This window comes from Tachysurus vachellii, chromosome 1 (assembly GCF_030014155.1).
Source record: "Tachysurus vachellii isolate PV-2020 chromosome 1, HZAU_Pvac_v1, whole genome shotgun sequence".
Lineage (NCBI taxonomy): Eukaryota > Metazoa > Chordata > Actinopteri > Siluriformes > Bagridae > Tachysurus > Tachysurus vachellii.
The window spans coordinates 40,126,311-40,143,810 of record NC_083460.1 but is presented as its reverse complement, the minus strand read 5'-3'; the positions used below and the strand labels follow the sequence as shown (position 1 = coordinate 40,143,810).

The 17,500-nt window shown below is 40.4% G+C and overlaps 2 protein-coding genes across 2 annotated transcripts in view; one reads left to right on the top strand and one right to left on the bottom strand.

The window, feature by feature from the left end:
* Nucleotides 1-17,500, top strand: part of tmppe (transmembrane protein with metallophosphoesterase domain) — a 298,028-nt gene that overhangs the window by 230,497 nt on the left and 50,031 nt on the right. The window lies entirely within an intron of this gene.
* Nucleotides 1-17,500, bottom strand: part of dok4 (docking protein 4) — a 45,060-nt gene that overhangs the window by 19,443 nt on the left and 8,117 nt on the right. Inside the window, exon 2 of the mRNA XM_060864244.1 lies at nucleotides 1,146-1,395. Coding sequence (XP_060720227.1) covers nucleotides 1,146-1,211 — 66 coding nt within the window. The 5' untranslated portion in view covers nucleotides 1,212-1,395. The remainder of the gene's footprint in view (nucleotides 1-1,145; nucleotides 1,396-17,500) is intronic.

The window sequence follows — 17,500 nt, the reverse complement described above, 5'->3', positions numbered from 1 at the left end:
GAGGTGGTGAGATGAAGCAGAGCTGCTTTTACCACAAAGATGATTTCCTCTAACATCACGACCCCAAGTGCTTTATTCCTCTCACACCACAGTAACTTATCATCATTTACTTTTATTCTTAAAAGAAGTTACATTAATGCTGCAGACCAAATTAGTTTCTGTTGTTTCTTCTGTTCTCTCAGCTATAAACAGTGTTTCCTCACCAGACTCTCTTTATTTTCTCTCTTCAAGACAAAAAAACAACAATCCCAGTTTGTTCTACATGTTACTGAGAAACACAAAGAACTCGTCTGTCCTGAAGATGTGGAGAACATCTTCACCTCTAACCGGTACACAGAGCTCACACTGGAGACTCCTTCAACCCCACCACCACCACCACCACCAGCACACACAAGTTTCTACTTAAAGATTAACAACTACAAACTTTTTTTATACTTTGTATTATTACTGGATGTTACACGTCCCCATGAATGAGCTGTTGCTATAGAAACAATGACGTATTTGATGAGAACAAGCGCTACTGTCAGAGCTGTTGTTATTTCCAGTCCATTAATCTGATTGGACGAACAGTGCTCCAGGAGTGTTTATATTTAGTATACACCACACAGGGACGTTTCACAGTGTGTTTCGCTCCGTGTGTCTTTGTTCGACATGTACAACAGAAACTGTTACTACAGAAGAGTCAGTGATATCATCGGGAGACACGACAATTTCTTCATGAATATTACTTAAAGATGAAAAGGAAGAAGGGAAGACAATTTTACCAGATACACCAATAGCAGGAACGTGCAAATCATGGTGATGGATCTATTTCTTTTTGCAGAGGAAAGCTAAACAAACTATTTTGCTATATTGTATATGAAATGTCACATACTCGTTAATCATTTTATTTATAAAGCAGTCGTATGAAGCAACATCACATGCCTGCGTGATACCGCTTAATTAATCAACACCTTACTACAACACGGAGAACAGGACCTTCACCATCACACAACCTTCAAACATTTACACTAACATCTTCACAGTTTTGTTCCTGAGCAACCAGACGGACAAAAAGATATTGTCTGAAAAATTGTGTAAAAAACAAAACAAAAAACAATCAATCAGATACTAATTTGTCAGTTCTGCATTTCCTGTGCACTCACCCCCAGCTTCCTGCTCCGCATCCGGACGTAGCCCTGCTTGACGATGTCGTTGAAGTTGGAGGCCATGTCTGAGGCACCTGGCAGCTGCTGGAGCTGATGGATGCTGGCATCCAGCCTTTTCTGTTCCGACCAAACGCCTCTTTCCAGTCTCTCACTTCTACTTCTTTTTCTTGTTTGGCTCCTTCTTAACTCGCTCCTCGCGCTCTCCGACTCTCAGTTCAGCCGAGCTTCCGGGTCTCCAGCATGATCTCTGCAAAAGAACAGCAGAGGGGAAAAAGCAGGACATGTATTATTGATGCTCGATCGGTGGAGAATGGAGGTGGCCCGAGCTGTGCAGGCACGCAACATTACCATAGATTATTTATCGACTCGCCAGATGCTGTGTTTCAGAGCGCACCATGTGACTTCACTCATCTGACTACTAGCCTCGGCTTTTATAGCTTACAGGAATTCAGCTCGGCCCATTACTGTGACAGGGTTAAATGAAGCGCACTGGGCTTCTCTTACTCCAACCAGAAGACTTCAATATACACACAAGATAACACAACAATGATAAAATAAATAATGATAATAAAATTAATCAACACAGCATTTTTTTGAAAAACATGGAGGCGAAGTTTAACACGGAGTAGCCTGAGAATCGAAAACATATTATTGATAAAATGTTTGAGGTAAAATGTACAATAAGGATTTTTACAGTATTAAATGATTGATGCAACCCCATTATTAAATTCAGTTAAATTTACACTTCAGAAACAGGCAGGTACAATTTAATACAATGTTGTTTAGGGGTGCCAAAACTTTAGAAGCAGTCCCTGTGAAAATAGGCTTTGAGTTCATTCATTCATTCATTCATTCATCTTCTACCGCTTATCCGAACTACCTCGGGTCACGGGGAGCCTGTGCCTATCTCAGGCGTCATTGGGCATCAAGGCAGGATACACCCTGGACGGAGTGCCAACCCATCGCAGGGCACACACATTCACTCACGCAATCACACACTAGGGACAATTTTTCCAGAGATGCCAATCAACCTACCATGCATGCCTTTGGACCGGGGGAGGAAACCGGAGTACCCGGAGGAAACCCCCGAGGCACGGGGAGAACATGCAAACTCCACACACACAAGGTGGAGGTGGGAATCGAACCCCGACCCTGGAGGTGTGAGGCAAACGTGCTAACCACTAAGCCACCGTGCCCGGCTTTGAGTTCAACTCATAAAATTATTTAATCAATGATCTATTATTACAGAATTAACAATCATCAAACTTTTTTTTACTGAAAACTAGGAATTGTTAGAAAATCGTATTATTCGCTTGATGTCATTCTTCGTCGGTGATGTCATTATAAAAACGTCATTCACTACACCGCACTTCTTAAAGTTAAGGAGAGAAAACGATCTGATTGGATATCCCAACAACACGTCTAGCCACGCCCCCTAATATATGTAACCTATAAAATATGTTCATTTGTCTAAAACAAGAGTTTGTTGTGCATTTTTATCGGTCTGCTGTACGTCACCATCTGCACCAATGATCACAAAATTAACAAAGATATAAGAAATAAACAACACTGCGATCTTACGTTGTTTTGTTCTGCTATGTTCAGTAAAAAAAGTCCTGAGTGTTTATACATAAACTAATGGATCCCTAAATTCAGTAAACAGTTTTTTTAATTTAGTCTGATAAACTGATTGATGATATCAACAGACATTTTTAATAGTATGAAGTTTTTTTTACTTTCTCTCTGGTTGTTTATTTAAATGTGACAGTGTTTGTGACAGATAAACAAGCAGAACTGTCAATCAAATAAGCCCCACCCCCCCGAGTTCCTGGTAACACTTGCAAACAGATACGCTAGCAATTAAATGTGATTTGACCTAAGACTCACAAATGAGAAGTAGATAAGATGACTGTGTAAAGCTTTACATCCTTATGTTGTTGTTGATCGCATCATTTCAATGATGTTGCTCTGTAAACAATCCTCTGACCTTCTGTCATAAAAAAAAGACTATCCCTGAAACTGAATAATGAGATCATCATCATCATTTTCCTGAACGTCATCCTGCGCAGAACGTTTCCACTGGATGAGCAGGAGAGCAGCGATGTTGTGCTGACGGCAGAGGAACGCTCGCATTAAAGTTTAAGAAGCAGCTCATTAGCCAGGACTGAGCCAGGTTAATTGTTCTCAGCACTGCTGGCTTTAAAACGGTGCTTGCTGAAGAGAGGAGGATGATAACACACACACACACACACACACACACACACACACACACACACACGCAGGATTAGTAAAGTGCAGGTGGTTACTGCTGTTATCACTCAAAAAACACACACACCACACGATCAAGTGAGGCGCAGCGACAAACTCTAAAGTGCTGAGAAAGTTAAGCCAAGATGGAGGCTAAGGGACTGTGAGCTAATGCTAAAGCTTAGCGGCGATGATTAGCATTAACCACAGCTCGACGCTCATCAGTTCACACCGAAACTGATTAAGAAATGATTAGCATACAAGCTAAACATGAAGAGCTAGACACCTCAATTCAGCCTAAAAATATCAATCATGAGTATTGTAATCAATAAACAAGGTCATACATACAGTTTAAAGTGTCACACCAAAATACTGATGTATGCTAAGATCACATTAACATCATAACTACCTAGCTAATCAAAGTGAACTGAAATACCAATTTGAAATTAGCTTTGTTAGCAATGTCAGCTACCCTGCTAGTACTGTTCAGATAGTTAATGCTAGCATTATGGCTAAGTATGCCAGTGAACATTTTATAAATGGTGTGATGTCACATCAAACAATCATACTTTAAATCTATGGCTTTAGTTAACTTAGCTTAGTTAGCAAGGCTAAGAGGAGTTTTATTCCATTCCTTCTGGACCTTCTGTAATACATAAATGTATCAGCTGAGACAAGTACATTTATCTAATTTGTGCTTTTGAGATATAGACTAATGACTTGGACTAATGTTGTGGATTAATGATGTGGATATACAGTTCAGCCTTTAGATCTTGTATAGACAGTGTAAAGACTCAGTGGAAGTGGAAGCACAAGAGAACCACAAGGAACCCCAATATTTCCCTCTGGTGTAATGTTAACTTACTAATAAAATCTCTGTATAACTTAAACAATGCTGTAAATACACTTAGCATCTACTGCTAACACAATTCCCATAAGTTCCACCATAGTGAGAAACACAGTGCTGATATTTCACACAGTGCTACTATAAGACTCTTTTCTGTTCTGGAACCAAGGGGGTGGAATGAACTTCCCCTAGGGGTCCGGACAGCTGATTCACTGGCTATTTTCAAACGACGGTTGAAGATCTACTTATTAATGAGACGCTTTAACTAGCACTTCCTTCCCTGTTTATAAAACCAACAGCAAAAAAAAAAAATACTCTTAAGATTCTTAAAAAATCCAATGATAGAGACTTAAACACTTTTGTACGTCGCTCTGGATAAGGGCATCTGCCAAACGGTGTAAACGTAAATGTAATCAAATCAAATCAATAGCATTACGATTTGTCTTCATTTCTAACGGGACTTATTGTGTTTCTGATGGTCCGTAATACGAGTTTACTGGAGTTTAATGGCTATATTTAATTTCGCTGTCCCGCTAGTCATAAACTCATGGAAGAAGGTTCTATTTACTGGGTTCTACTGGTCTTTAATAGGCGTTTACATTATGGAAACCATCAGATTTTCCAGCAAAGTTGATATTTTTGGTTTAAAGTATCTCGACAAAATTTCATTTCTTTTATTACCCCCCGCTGTGTAGAAAGTGGAAACTAGTTCAGTTCATGTTCAGCGTGAGCACAAAGCGAATCAATAAAAAAAAAATCCTAGTGAAGTGAACATCTCTAGCAGCTTGTTAAGACACAGGCTGCACTCCTGAGGAGGAGATTCAAGCAGGAACAAGCCTGGAACATCTGTTTTCACTGTTAAGTACTGCTATTGACCGAGAGCTGAGAGCAGAGCGCAGACAGGAGCTGTCTCTGCTAACTGCCAGACTGATGACAGGCCTGTGCTGCCTCGTCGCCAAGACTCGACAGAGAAAAAAAACGACACCATAAACTGGGTCCTTCGGTTATTTCGTTATTTCAAGAAACGGTGGAGTTTATAGTCAAAACGATCACCTCAACTCATGTTTATTCCCACACCACCTTCTTTTTCGTCTTCCTTTTCTAACCAGCCACATACGCATCCTTGTTATCAAGCCAAGTGATGACGAGGGAAAAATCTTATCGCTTGAGAGCATGTTGATACAGAATAAACCAATGAAGCACGAACAAATTATATAAATATAGTTTCCTCTAAGAACTCCTTATGGTGTTTGGCATCTGTAGATCTGTAGATTATTTTATGCCTAAATACAAACAAAGCTTATTTTAATTCATTTTTTTTTTAAATCAAGGAGATGGAGATTATAAAAAGTGCAGTGTTACCATGGGAACTGCAGCAAGTCCCAAGAGCTGAGATTAGGACGTATCGGGTCATGTTGCAAAACACAGAAATTAAACTGAGCCAAAAACCTATTGATTTCTAATAGAAGGGTTTCTCGGTTTTGTCACGCTTTACAGATTTAAATATTGCATGCTTTGCAAAGTGTAAACTTCGCATTATAAAAATCTTTCTGTGTGACGGGAAATACAAAATAACCTGTCAGCTTGAGATATGAGAAAACAGCCAGTCTTTAAGTCTTTAAGCCAGTCTAAATTTTGCTTTTTTTCACATAAAGATCATGACATCCTCGTCATTTTACCTGAGGCTTTTTTGAAGAACAAGGCTTTGAGGCAGCATGTGATCTCCTGACCTGGTCTTTCTGCACAGGATAAGAGAGAAAATAAAAATGTAATATCTGACTGATGTTTTTTTTTACAGTAGGCCATTACTTTCTTTACTCAGGCTTGGAAATGTTTTCTAAACATCATAAACCTGTGATTTTTATATACGTGTTAATTATTATTATTAATAAAATTTAATAATAACTTTTCATGCATCAATATTTTAAGGGCTAAACAGTTACCCTAAGAGTCTGGGTTGAGACTGCACAAGGTGGCACAAGCTGCTCTTATAGACAATTAATCAACACTTTTGACCAATCAGAAGCCAGAATGCGGTATAAGCAATATTAAAGCAAGTAATTTCCCTTAAGAGTTTCACAGTGGTGCTAAAATAATCTTGAATTTTATTGTGGTAATTAAAGAATATCTGTGATAATGAGTAAACACACTCACACAGGAGTGTACGGACCTCATGACTAGAGCGGGATCAGGGCAAAGAATATGCCTTTAACAATTTATTATATGTAAAATATGTAATATCATATGTATATATCATAATGTCATATACAGTGGGGCAAATGGGTATTTTTTATTACACTGTCGATTTTTCAAGTTTTCCCACTTACAAAGAATGGAGAGATCTGTAATTTGTCGCTGGTCAACACGGGGTTTCAGCTCCCTCCATAGCTGTTCTATTGGGTTCAGGTCTGGAGACTGGCTAGGCTCTTACTGAGCCACTCCTTAGTTGCCCTGGCTGTGTGTTTGGGGTCATTGTCATGCTGGAAGGCACCGCCACGACCAGAGCCGATCGGCCCTATACGCTCACTACGCAAGTTGCGTAGGGCCCCGCAAATTACGCAAGGCCCCGCCTCCCCTGCCTCATTTTACAGCACGTGTTAATGTTTACTGTGTAGATGACAAGATGAAGCGGAGCAATCCATCTGGCCATGAAAAGAGAAAAAAGACAAAACGAGTGTGAAATGCGAGAACAGCAATCAGGTAAACTTGTGTTCTCTTCAAGTTTGATGTCAGCAAGCGCAAATAACAGTAAAGTTAAGTTGATTCTTTCTCTAGTCTCTATCTGACTAGCTAAATTAGCTGTGCAGTGCTGCCAGTGCGTCTCTTGACCTGTCTGTCTGTCACACAACAATTTATCGCGTGAACATTCGCGTGAATAAACGCCCAAGGGCAACGGTGTTTATAAACGGCAGCTCGATAACCGCGCCGCGCGTGAACATGCGTTCATATGCGCGTGCAATCGTGCACGAATCGTGACACGCATGCTTTCCAGCAGCAACATCTATGTGGGGACCAGTACAAAAAGTAGCGTGATCCTAAATGACAATGTTTATAGTCTCTCAATCAAGGTTACAACAACATTAATGCAATATGGAAACCAATGGATTTACATTGGAGTGGGCATAATGCCAGGTCAATATGAATGTACATTACTCAGTAAATAATAACCATCAGGGATCAAGTATTGCTCTTATGCATACTATAAAACACAGTGATACGGTCTGGCAAGCCATTTTAGCTTTTATACATTCACATGATATGAATTTTTGATATCAAGAATTCAGTATTCAATACTTAAAATATAAATATTAAGAGTGGGATTTCTAGTAGTAACCATATTGTTGATATCATTAGTTACGTTTTTACACTAGTAAAAACGTAATTTCTGATATCTGCTATTGCATATTCACTAGGAGCAAACTTTCTATAAAAGGAGGGAGGTTTGTAGTAGGAGCAGTGGGGTGTCAAGTGTGAATGTGTGGCAAATGGTTTACATGGCTCACGGGGCAGGTAGAAGGGCCCCTTAGCAGAATTTTGCTTAGGGCCCCAGGGAGACCAGGATCGGCTCTGGCCACGACCCATCTTCAATTCTCTTACTGAGGGAAGAAGGTTGTTGCACAAAATCTCATGATACATGGCCCCATCCATCCTCCCCTCAATATGGTGCAGTTTTCCTGTCCCCTTTGCAGAAAAGCACCCCCAAAGCATAATGTTTCCACCCCATGCGTCATGGTTGGGATGGTGTTCTTGGGATTGTACTCATCCTACTTCTTCCTCCAAACACGGCGAGTGGAGTTCATGCCAAAAAGTTAGATTTTGGTCTCATCTGACCACGTGACCTTCTCCCATGCCTTCTCTGGATCATCTAGATAGTCTTCGGCAAACTTCGTCGGGCCTGGACATGTGCTGGCTTGAGCAAGGTGACCTTGCGTACGCTGCAGGATTTTAATCCATGACGGTGTTGTGTGTTACTAATGGTAACCGTTGAGACTGTGGTCCCAGCTCTTTTCAGGTCATTGACCAGATCCTCCCGTGTAGTTCTAGGCTGATCCCTCACCCTTCTCAGGATCATTGATACTCCACGAGGCGAGATCTTGCATGAAGCCACAATCTGAGGGAGGTTGACAGTCATCTTGAATTTCTTCAATTTTCTAATAATTGCGCCAACAGTTGTTGCCTTCTCACCAAGCTGTTTGCCTACTGTCCTGTAGCCCATCCCAGCCTTGTGCAGGTCTACAATTTTGTCCCTAGTGTCCTTAGACAGCTCTTTGGTCTTGCCCATAGTGGAGAGGTTGGGGTCTGATTGATTGGGTGTGGGGACAGGTGTCTTTTATACAGGTAATGAGTTCAAACGGGCGTAATTAATACTAATTATTAATTAGTATTAATTACGTATTAATTAAGTATTATTAATAATATTAATTAGTATTAATTATATTCGTAATTAATACCACTCAAGTTAATGAGTGGAGGATAGGAGGGCTTCTTAAAGACAAACTAACAGGTCTGTGAGAGCCAGAATTTTATGCAATAAAATGGAAAATAATTATTTAAAAATAATACAACTGTCTTTCACAGTTGAGGTGTACCTACGATGAAAAATACAGATCTCTCCATTCTTTGTAACTGGGAAAACTTGAAAAATCCGCAGTGTAATAAAAAATACTTATTTGCTCCACTATATGTATGCAAAACGGCTGCAAACCTCCCTAATTAAATCTCTAACTAACTAAATTATGTTAATTTCAGTGCACTGATGTTAGAGTTTGTGCAGTTGTCCCACTAATGTATATGTATGAGGGAAATAAAAAGCACCGCAACATTATACGTAGATTATATTCACAGAGAGCATATCAACAAACTGATTGTAATATCATGACAGAATAACAATGACAGAATGACAAAATAACATTGACAGAGTGACAGCGACAGAATGAGAGTGACAAAATAATAGTGACAGTGTGACAGTGACTATGACAGAGTGACAAAATACAGTAAGAGAATGACAAAATGACAGTGACAGAGTGACAGTGACAGAACGAGAGTGACAAAATAATTGTGACAGTGACTATGACAGAGTGACAAAATACAGTAAGAGAATGACAAAATGACAGTGACAGAGTGACAGTGACAGATTGAGAATGTGACAGAGTGACAGAATGAAAGAGCGACAAAATGACAGTGACAAAGTAACAAAATAACAGTGACAGAATGACATAATGACAAAATAACAGTGACAGAATTACATAATGACAAAATAACAGTGACAGAATACATGTGACAGATTGGGAGGATGACAAAATAACAAAAACAGTGACAGAGTGACAGAATGACAATGTGACAGAATAAAAGAGTTACAGAGTGACAGAATGACAGCGTGATAAAATAGAAGTGACAGAGAGACAGTGACTACGACAGAGTGACAAAATACAGTGACAGAATGACAAAATAACAGTGACAGAGTGACAGTGACAGAATGACAAAATAATTGTGACAGTGACTATGACAGTGACTATGACAGAGTGACAAAATACAGTAAGAGAATGACAAAATAACAGTGACAGAGTGACAGTGACAGAATGACAATGTGATAGAGTGACAGAGTGAAAGAGCGACAGCATGACAAAATAACAGTGACAGAGTGACAGTGACAATGATACAGTAACAAAACAAAAGTGACAGAATGACAGAATGACAAAATAACAGTGAGAGTGACAGAATAACAGGGTGACAGATTGAGAGGATAACAAAATAACGTAAGAACAGTGACAGAGTGACAGAATGACAATTTGACAGAATAAAAGAGTTACAGAGTGACAGAATGACAGCGTGATAAAATAGAAGTGACAGAGAGACAGTGACTACGGCAGAGTGACAAAATACAGTGACAGAATGACAAAATAACAGTGACAGAGTGACAGTGACAGAATGTGATAGAGTGACAGAATGAAAGAGCGACAAAATGACAATGTGACAGAGTAAAAGAGTGACAGAGTGACAGCATGACAAAATAACAGTGACAGAGTGACAGTGACAATGATACAGTAACAAAACAACAGTGACAGAATGACAGAATGACAAAATAACAGTGATAGAGTGACAGAATAACAGGGTGACAGATTGAGAGGATGACAAAATAATGTAAGAACAGTGACAGAGTGAGAGAATGACAGTGTGACAAAAAAAAAGTTACAAAATGATAGAAGAGTGACAATGTGATAGAATAAAAGAGTGACAGAGTGAGAGAATGACAGAGTGAGAGAATGACAGAGTGACAAAATAACAGTGGCAGGGTGACAGTATGAAAGTATGACAGAGTGACAGAATGACAACATGACAGAATAAAATAGTGACAAAGTGACAGTGACAGAATGAAAGAGTGACAGAATGAGTGACAGAATGAAAAAGTGACAGAGTGACAGAATGACAGACTGACAGAATGACAGTAACAGAGCGACAGAATAATAGAGGCAAAATTAGGATGAATGACTGTAACAGTGACAGAATGACAAAATAACAGTGACAGAGTGACAGTGACAGAATGACAGTGTGACAAAATAACAAAGGCAGGGTGACAGTATGAAAGTATGACAGAGTGACAGAATGACAACATGACAGAATAAAATAGTGACAAAGTGACAGTGACAGAGCCACAGAATGAAAGTGTCAGAGTGACAGAAGGAAAGAGTGACAGAATGAGTGACAGAATGAAAAAGTGACAGAGTGACAGAATGACAATGTGACAAAATGAAAGAGTGACAGAAATCTCAGAGTGACAGAATGACAGACTGACAGAATGACAGTAACAGAGCGACAGAATAATAGAGGCAAAATTAGGACGAATGACTGTAACAGTAACAGAATGAAAGTGAAGAGTAATATGCTACCAGAGTGACAGACAGAAATGTGATGGCCTGAGATAGAGACTGTTACTTTTCTGGGTGAAGATGAAGGAGGTAAAGACCAGCGTTTGAGTCACAGCTGATGGATGATTGTCAGTTTCATGTCGATTTAATAAGCCTTCTCACTTGTATTGTCTCCAGAGAGGTGAAAGTGAAAGATCATTGATCAGGAATGGGGACAAAGGCTGAGCTGCTGAGTGACAAAACTCAGTTTCTTTACACTTATATCAATGATGTTAACAAGTAAATTCTAGGAGGCAGAGAGAGAAAAAACACCAGCGCATGTTGGTGTTTCCAAGACTGCAAATTTTTTGTATAACGCCACTCTATAATTTGAAACTCCACCAGTTTTTTTTTTTGTTTTTTTTTACACTCAACGAGACCAAAGTGTCCTGCAACAGAAGCAAAGAATTTTTTCTTGCTCTGCATCCTTTCCCCTTGAGAGTGAATTACCTTTTCCACCTGGTTAAAGGATTGGTTTGAGGGCAAAAATAGTGCATGCTATAGCCAAACCATGAACAATCGAACCTCTGTGGAAGAAGACCTCCGTCTTATTCAGTTGATCCTCTAGAAGAACCCTTAAAGATTTCAAATTAAACCCTGCAGCAGTGTGTTCTCACATCAGAAAAGAAGAAGGCAGAAAAAACTTTAAAGAACACGAGATATTAAGAAGAAATCATGAGCGATAATTAGTTTGTACTGCCCACTTACCCAGTTAATAGACACACTGTTTAAAAAAAAAAGGGTTCTTCAGGGGTTCCCTGGATTATTAAGTCGTGTGTAAAGCCGCTATGACTCACGTTCCTCTGAGGGTCTTCACTACAATTCACTTTAGATGATTGTTAAATTGGCCGAAGTTACAAACGCATAATTATCCAGTGAACCTTGAAGAAACTCTAAAAAATACTTAGTTTATCTAACAAGAAGATACTGAGCAATAAGGATTTTTTTTCCTCACACTTTCCCAGTTTATACATACACTCTTTTTCTGTAAAGAATTGAATATTCTTAGTTTCTATGAGAGGATCATTTTTCCAGGTTCCATCCTGATCCTCTCTTCTCCTCTTTTTTCTGCTTTCTCTTTTATACTTAGCCCACTTCCCCTTCACTGTTCCTAAACATCCTTCACTTTATGGGTTCCGGGGGAAAACCAAGCCGTTCCTCGAGAGTCTGTGAGGTATTATATGACACACATTAGCCACAGGAAGAGGCTTCCTCTCAGATTTCCCCTCTCTGCCACCCCGGGACTGACAGCTGGCTGGCACACTCGGGGCAACTGGCAGCTGGCACACAAGAGCACAGAGCCAAGAAGAAAACCGTAGAATAATCATCGAATAATCAAGCACACGAGGAAATAGATGGAGGAGATCAAATGGAGAAAAGCGGTAATGACAACAATTATCCCAGGATATCTCTCTCTCTCTCTCTCTCTTTCTCTTTCTCTCTCTCTGGGTTTCCCATCTGTGTCCATTACTTCTACGTTTTCATTCATTAAAGGAATACTCCAACATTTTTCACTCTAATCTCCATGATTACAACTGATGAGAATCTGGACTGGTTTCACTGCACTGAGAAAACACTTAGTAGAAGTCTAAGGGCAGATGTTCATCTCACTCGACTATAAAACACAAATCTGCAGCCGTTCCACAGGAAGAACACAACAGACGTGAGACAAAATCTGCTCAGAAGAAAATCTTATGCACTTTAATAAATCAATCAAATAAAATTTTGGTTTTGGTTGGAGGTTTTTGTGGTGTCCCTCAGAAAAAGTACTTTCAGCTCTAAAAGTATTCAGCTCTCATTTATATACAGAGAAATTTATACAGAGTGTATAAAAAGTGCAGTGCAATCTTCATTTATATACATGGGGGGGGCACGGTGGCTTAGTGGTTAGCACGTTCGCCTCACACCTCCAGGGTTGGGGGTTCGATTCCCGCCTCCGCCTTGTGTGTGTGTGGAGTTTGCATGTTCTCCCCATGCCTCGGGGGTTTCCCCCGGGTACTCCGGTTTCCTCCCCCGGTCCAAAGACATGCATGGTAGGTTGATTGGCATCTCTGGAAAATTGTCCGTAGTGTGTGAGTGCGTGTGAATGAGTGAATGAGTGTGTGTGTGTGTGTGCCCTGCGATGGGTTGGCACTCCGTCCAGGGTGTATCCTGCCTTGATGCCCGATGACGTCTGAGATAGGCACAGGCTCCCCGTGACCCGAGGTAGTTCGGATAAGCGGTAGAAAATGAATGAATGAATGAATATATATATATATATATATATATATATGTATATATACACACACAACCTAAAAAAAAGGACAGAGATGACGGTGTGAGGTCTTTGTCGCTCTTTGTTCTGCCTCTACACATGAAGCAGAAAAACTAAACGAAACAATAAGTGAAAAATTAAGGGAGATTAATTTCAGCTTGGAGAAACAGTATGACGTCTGATCGAATGTTCAGTTACCCAGAACACATTTTGTTTGACTCGTCTGAGCTCAGTCCGTCCTCCATGAATTAAACTACTGCATGTTTGGCTGGATCTGAGCTCTGAAACCTTCACGTCAATAAACCACTCGATACACGACACAGAAAAAAACCCAGAGGAGCAGCCGGACCTCAGTCACGTGACCTAAACACTGGGAGTATACACGTGTTGAGCTGGAGACAGAGACAGAGAGAGAGAGAGAGAGAGAGAGAGAGAATAAGGAGGGAAGGAGGAAAGAAAGGAAGGACAGAAGGAAGGAAGGAAGGAAGGACGGAAGGAAGGAAGGAAGGAAAATCCTCCATAAAAGAGAGAAAAAAGGAAAGAAAGAATCCATGATAGATAGATAGATAGATACAGTAGATAGATTAGTTGGTGGTGGTAATTAAAGTTTTGTGTTATCTCTTTAGTGTCAATGTTTTTGAGTGTAAAGTAAGAGCTCCCATCTGATCAGTGACAACAAAAAGTTTAAAGACGTCACCAGACTTCTCATCAAAACAAGACACGAGTGTGACACGAAGAACAGACCAGATATTTACTTAGAAAAACCTCAGACTGCACATGCCCTTTTAAACAGCTGTCAATGTGGGGGCTGAAATCAGCCCTGGACGACATTACCCCTCAGCCCCCGCACGTCACATGATCATGACGCTCACCCCGTGTCCCATTTCACCCTGATGAGCATCTGTTTAAGCTCCTGTGTTTAATTAAGCGTTTCACACCAAATTCTGACTCTGTTTAGTTTATTACTGTTTGCTGCTCCTTATAGAAGCATTTGATGAACGTTTCTTTCGATGTGGCTCTAAGACGTAACTGTAACTGATGGAGTGTCACAAAGTCGAGTGTCCAGTTCAGTTTCCTCTTCAGTTCCATTCTTTTTTTTTTTAGTTTTTACACTCAGCTGAATCGCCTCTATCTTCTTTTAGTCAGGCCAAAGAATCCACTGACATCATAAAAGAGTCTAAACACCCTCCTACACACACACGCACACACACACGCACACACAGAAGTATGTAAATAAAATAAAACCCAGCCCGATTCCTGACCAAAACAGAATCCTGACCAGCATATTTATTAAATCTGATCCTTTAGTTGTGTCGTTCTGTCTGTAGTCACATCATTTCCTGCCATATTCTCATCGGTTGTCATGGTAACAACACAGGAACGTGTACATGGTATAGTAAAAGCTCAGAAAGGAGACACTAGAGCTCTGTCCTGTAATTCACCTGCCCTCATGCCCTCATGCTGGTGTTCATCCATGATGATGATGACGATGATGATAATGTACTTGATCCAAATCTCTAACATCAAAAAGCAGTATAAAAATACATCCCATGGATCTGTGAAGCAGTTCTTCTCCCTGAAGCCTTTCCAAGACAGATAGAACCCTTATTTATCCAGCGAGACCTTGAAGAACCCTTAAAGGACCTGACGGGATGTTTAACATTTCTCTTCATTATACATGCTTAGTACACTCTTAGAAAAAAGGCTCCTCAATGGTTAACAAAGAGCCCTTAAAAAAAAGTTCTAGGATTTTAAAAGGGTTTCACTTGAAATGTAGAGAAACGCTGGACTGTAGGGTTCTACTGTACATAGAGCTTTAAGATCTTAAAGAGGAATTATGATCATATCACACGAGACATCACGTCTACAGCCTTCTATCTAACTCCGGTAATGCAGCAGCCGTAAAAACACACACGCACGCGCACACACACACACACACACTAGACATCATCACCAAAACACGACACTTTGTCTCCTGATCACTACATCAGATTACAGCAGATAAAAGAAGATATGTGCATACACACACACACACACACACACACACACACATACACACATGTGAGCGAGTGTACAGTTTTTATCGTCTTCCAAAAGAACCTGAATGTTATGAAGCCCCAAAACACTCGCCAAAAAGCGAGAGACCAACACAGCACCACTCACTCAGACCCTGCTGTTGACTCAAATCTACACCAGCTGTAATCTACACAAAGTCATTTCCCAAATGCTTAAATAACACACGAGCGACTTTATCACTGCGAAGGTGCGGCTAAGCCTCTGAACTCTTCAGACTGTCTCATCCTCCCAGTCCTCTGTTAACACTTTAAGGCCAAAAAAAGTTCTTTCCTCCTGTTTTTATCGCGTCCGTGTAGACGATCGATCGTCGTCCTCGTGTCTCACTCCACAGCGGTGTTAATATGAAAGAAGAAGAGTTTCATCTCTAATTCTGTTTTTCTCTACAATACTAGAGGTGATATGTTCATAGAAAATAAAAATGTTTTATTGTAGTTTATTCCACACAGATGTTTGTACCTTCAGAGTAAATATTGATATCAAACCCATTCCTGCTCTCTGAGACGCTCCGAGCGTTCGTTCATATAGAAAAACAGCTCAAATTTGATCTTCGAGCCTAAAATTCAGTGTAAGTTTATTAACAGATGGACAAACACACGTCTCACTGTGAAAGCACGACAGAGTCCTGACTCGTTTAAGATCCGACTCACAGACAGAAAATCGTTCGCTTGTTTAAACCGACAGAAAACGTCCCATAAGTCCACGTCCAACAGCAGTGTACTGATATAAAGGCTTCAGGAAGAGACGGGTGTGTTGATCTTCTTTATAATCTCAGGTGTGAATGAATGATTAGGTTTGTTTACATCTTAACAGAAGTTTCTTTATTTCATGCAAAGCATCATGGGCCGCAGGAGAAAGATGATATATACAGTAACAGTCGTAAAGAGAGTCCTCGTGTTCGTCACGGCAGAACCGAAGGACTGGAGGCTCTCTATCTGTACCCCAGTTTAAAATAATTTAAGTTGACGTTCTTACATTTATCACACAGATTAGTTTGAGACAGAAATCTGTACCAGGGGACGGGTTTGATGCTCTGTGTCAATACGGCCGGTAAGTGGGTTCATTTGTAATAGAGAGAAAGTTAGAGACACAAACAAACCGCAAGGCACTCTCTATCTCCGGCATAAATTATGGATGATATCTGATCTCTCTGCTAACTGCGGTGGGCTCTCGGGAGATTCCCTCTGAGAGGAAATAAAAGTTGGAACGCGAGCAGCCTCCTTTTACAGAGCTTTTAAAAAGAAGAGAACCACAGTCCAACTCCAAAACCATTTCCACTTGTGCGTCAGGATTGTCACCGTCCAACCGGAACACACTTTTAAAAAGTCCCGGAGAAGTAAATCTAGATTTTCAATATCCTGCTGTACTTTCACAGTGTTATTGCGTTCGCAAAGCAGCAGCGGTGCTTAGCTAAGCTAAATACGAGGATTATAACAGAATAACACACACGTTCTCTGAAAGAAATTTCAAACTAAACTAATAACACAAAAGCTATCTATCTCTTTTCAATACTGTTAAAAAAACTCTCTGATTCCAGGGAAAATAACAAAGTATAAATACACGACCGAGCCTTTATTACCGCACTGACGCAGAAGATCGTTTTTTTCCCCAACAGAGCTGCCGAGTTCTGGACTCTGATTGGTCAAAAGGTGTTGATTAGTTTTCTATAGCAGCAGCTCTGACAGTAGCGCAGCTGCACATCACAGCTTTATTTATTTATTTATTTATTTATTTATTTATTTATCATTCATTCATTCATTCATCTTCTACCGCTTATCCGAACTACCTCGGGTCACGGGGAGCCTGTGCCTATCTCAGGCGTCATCGGGCATCAAGGCAGGATACACCCTGGACGGAGTGCCAACCCATCACAGGGCACACACACACACACTCATTCACTCACGCAATCACACACTAGGGGCAATTTTCCAGAGATGCCAATCAACCTACCATGCATGTCTTTGGACCGGGGGAGGAAACCGGAGTACCCGGAGGAAACCCCCAAGGCACGAGGAGAACATGCAAA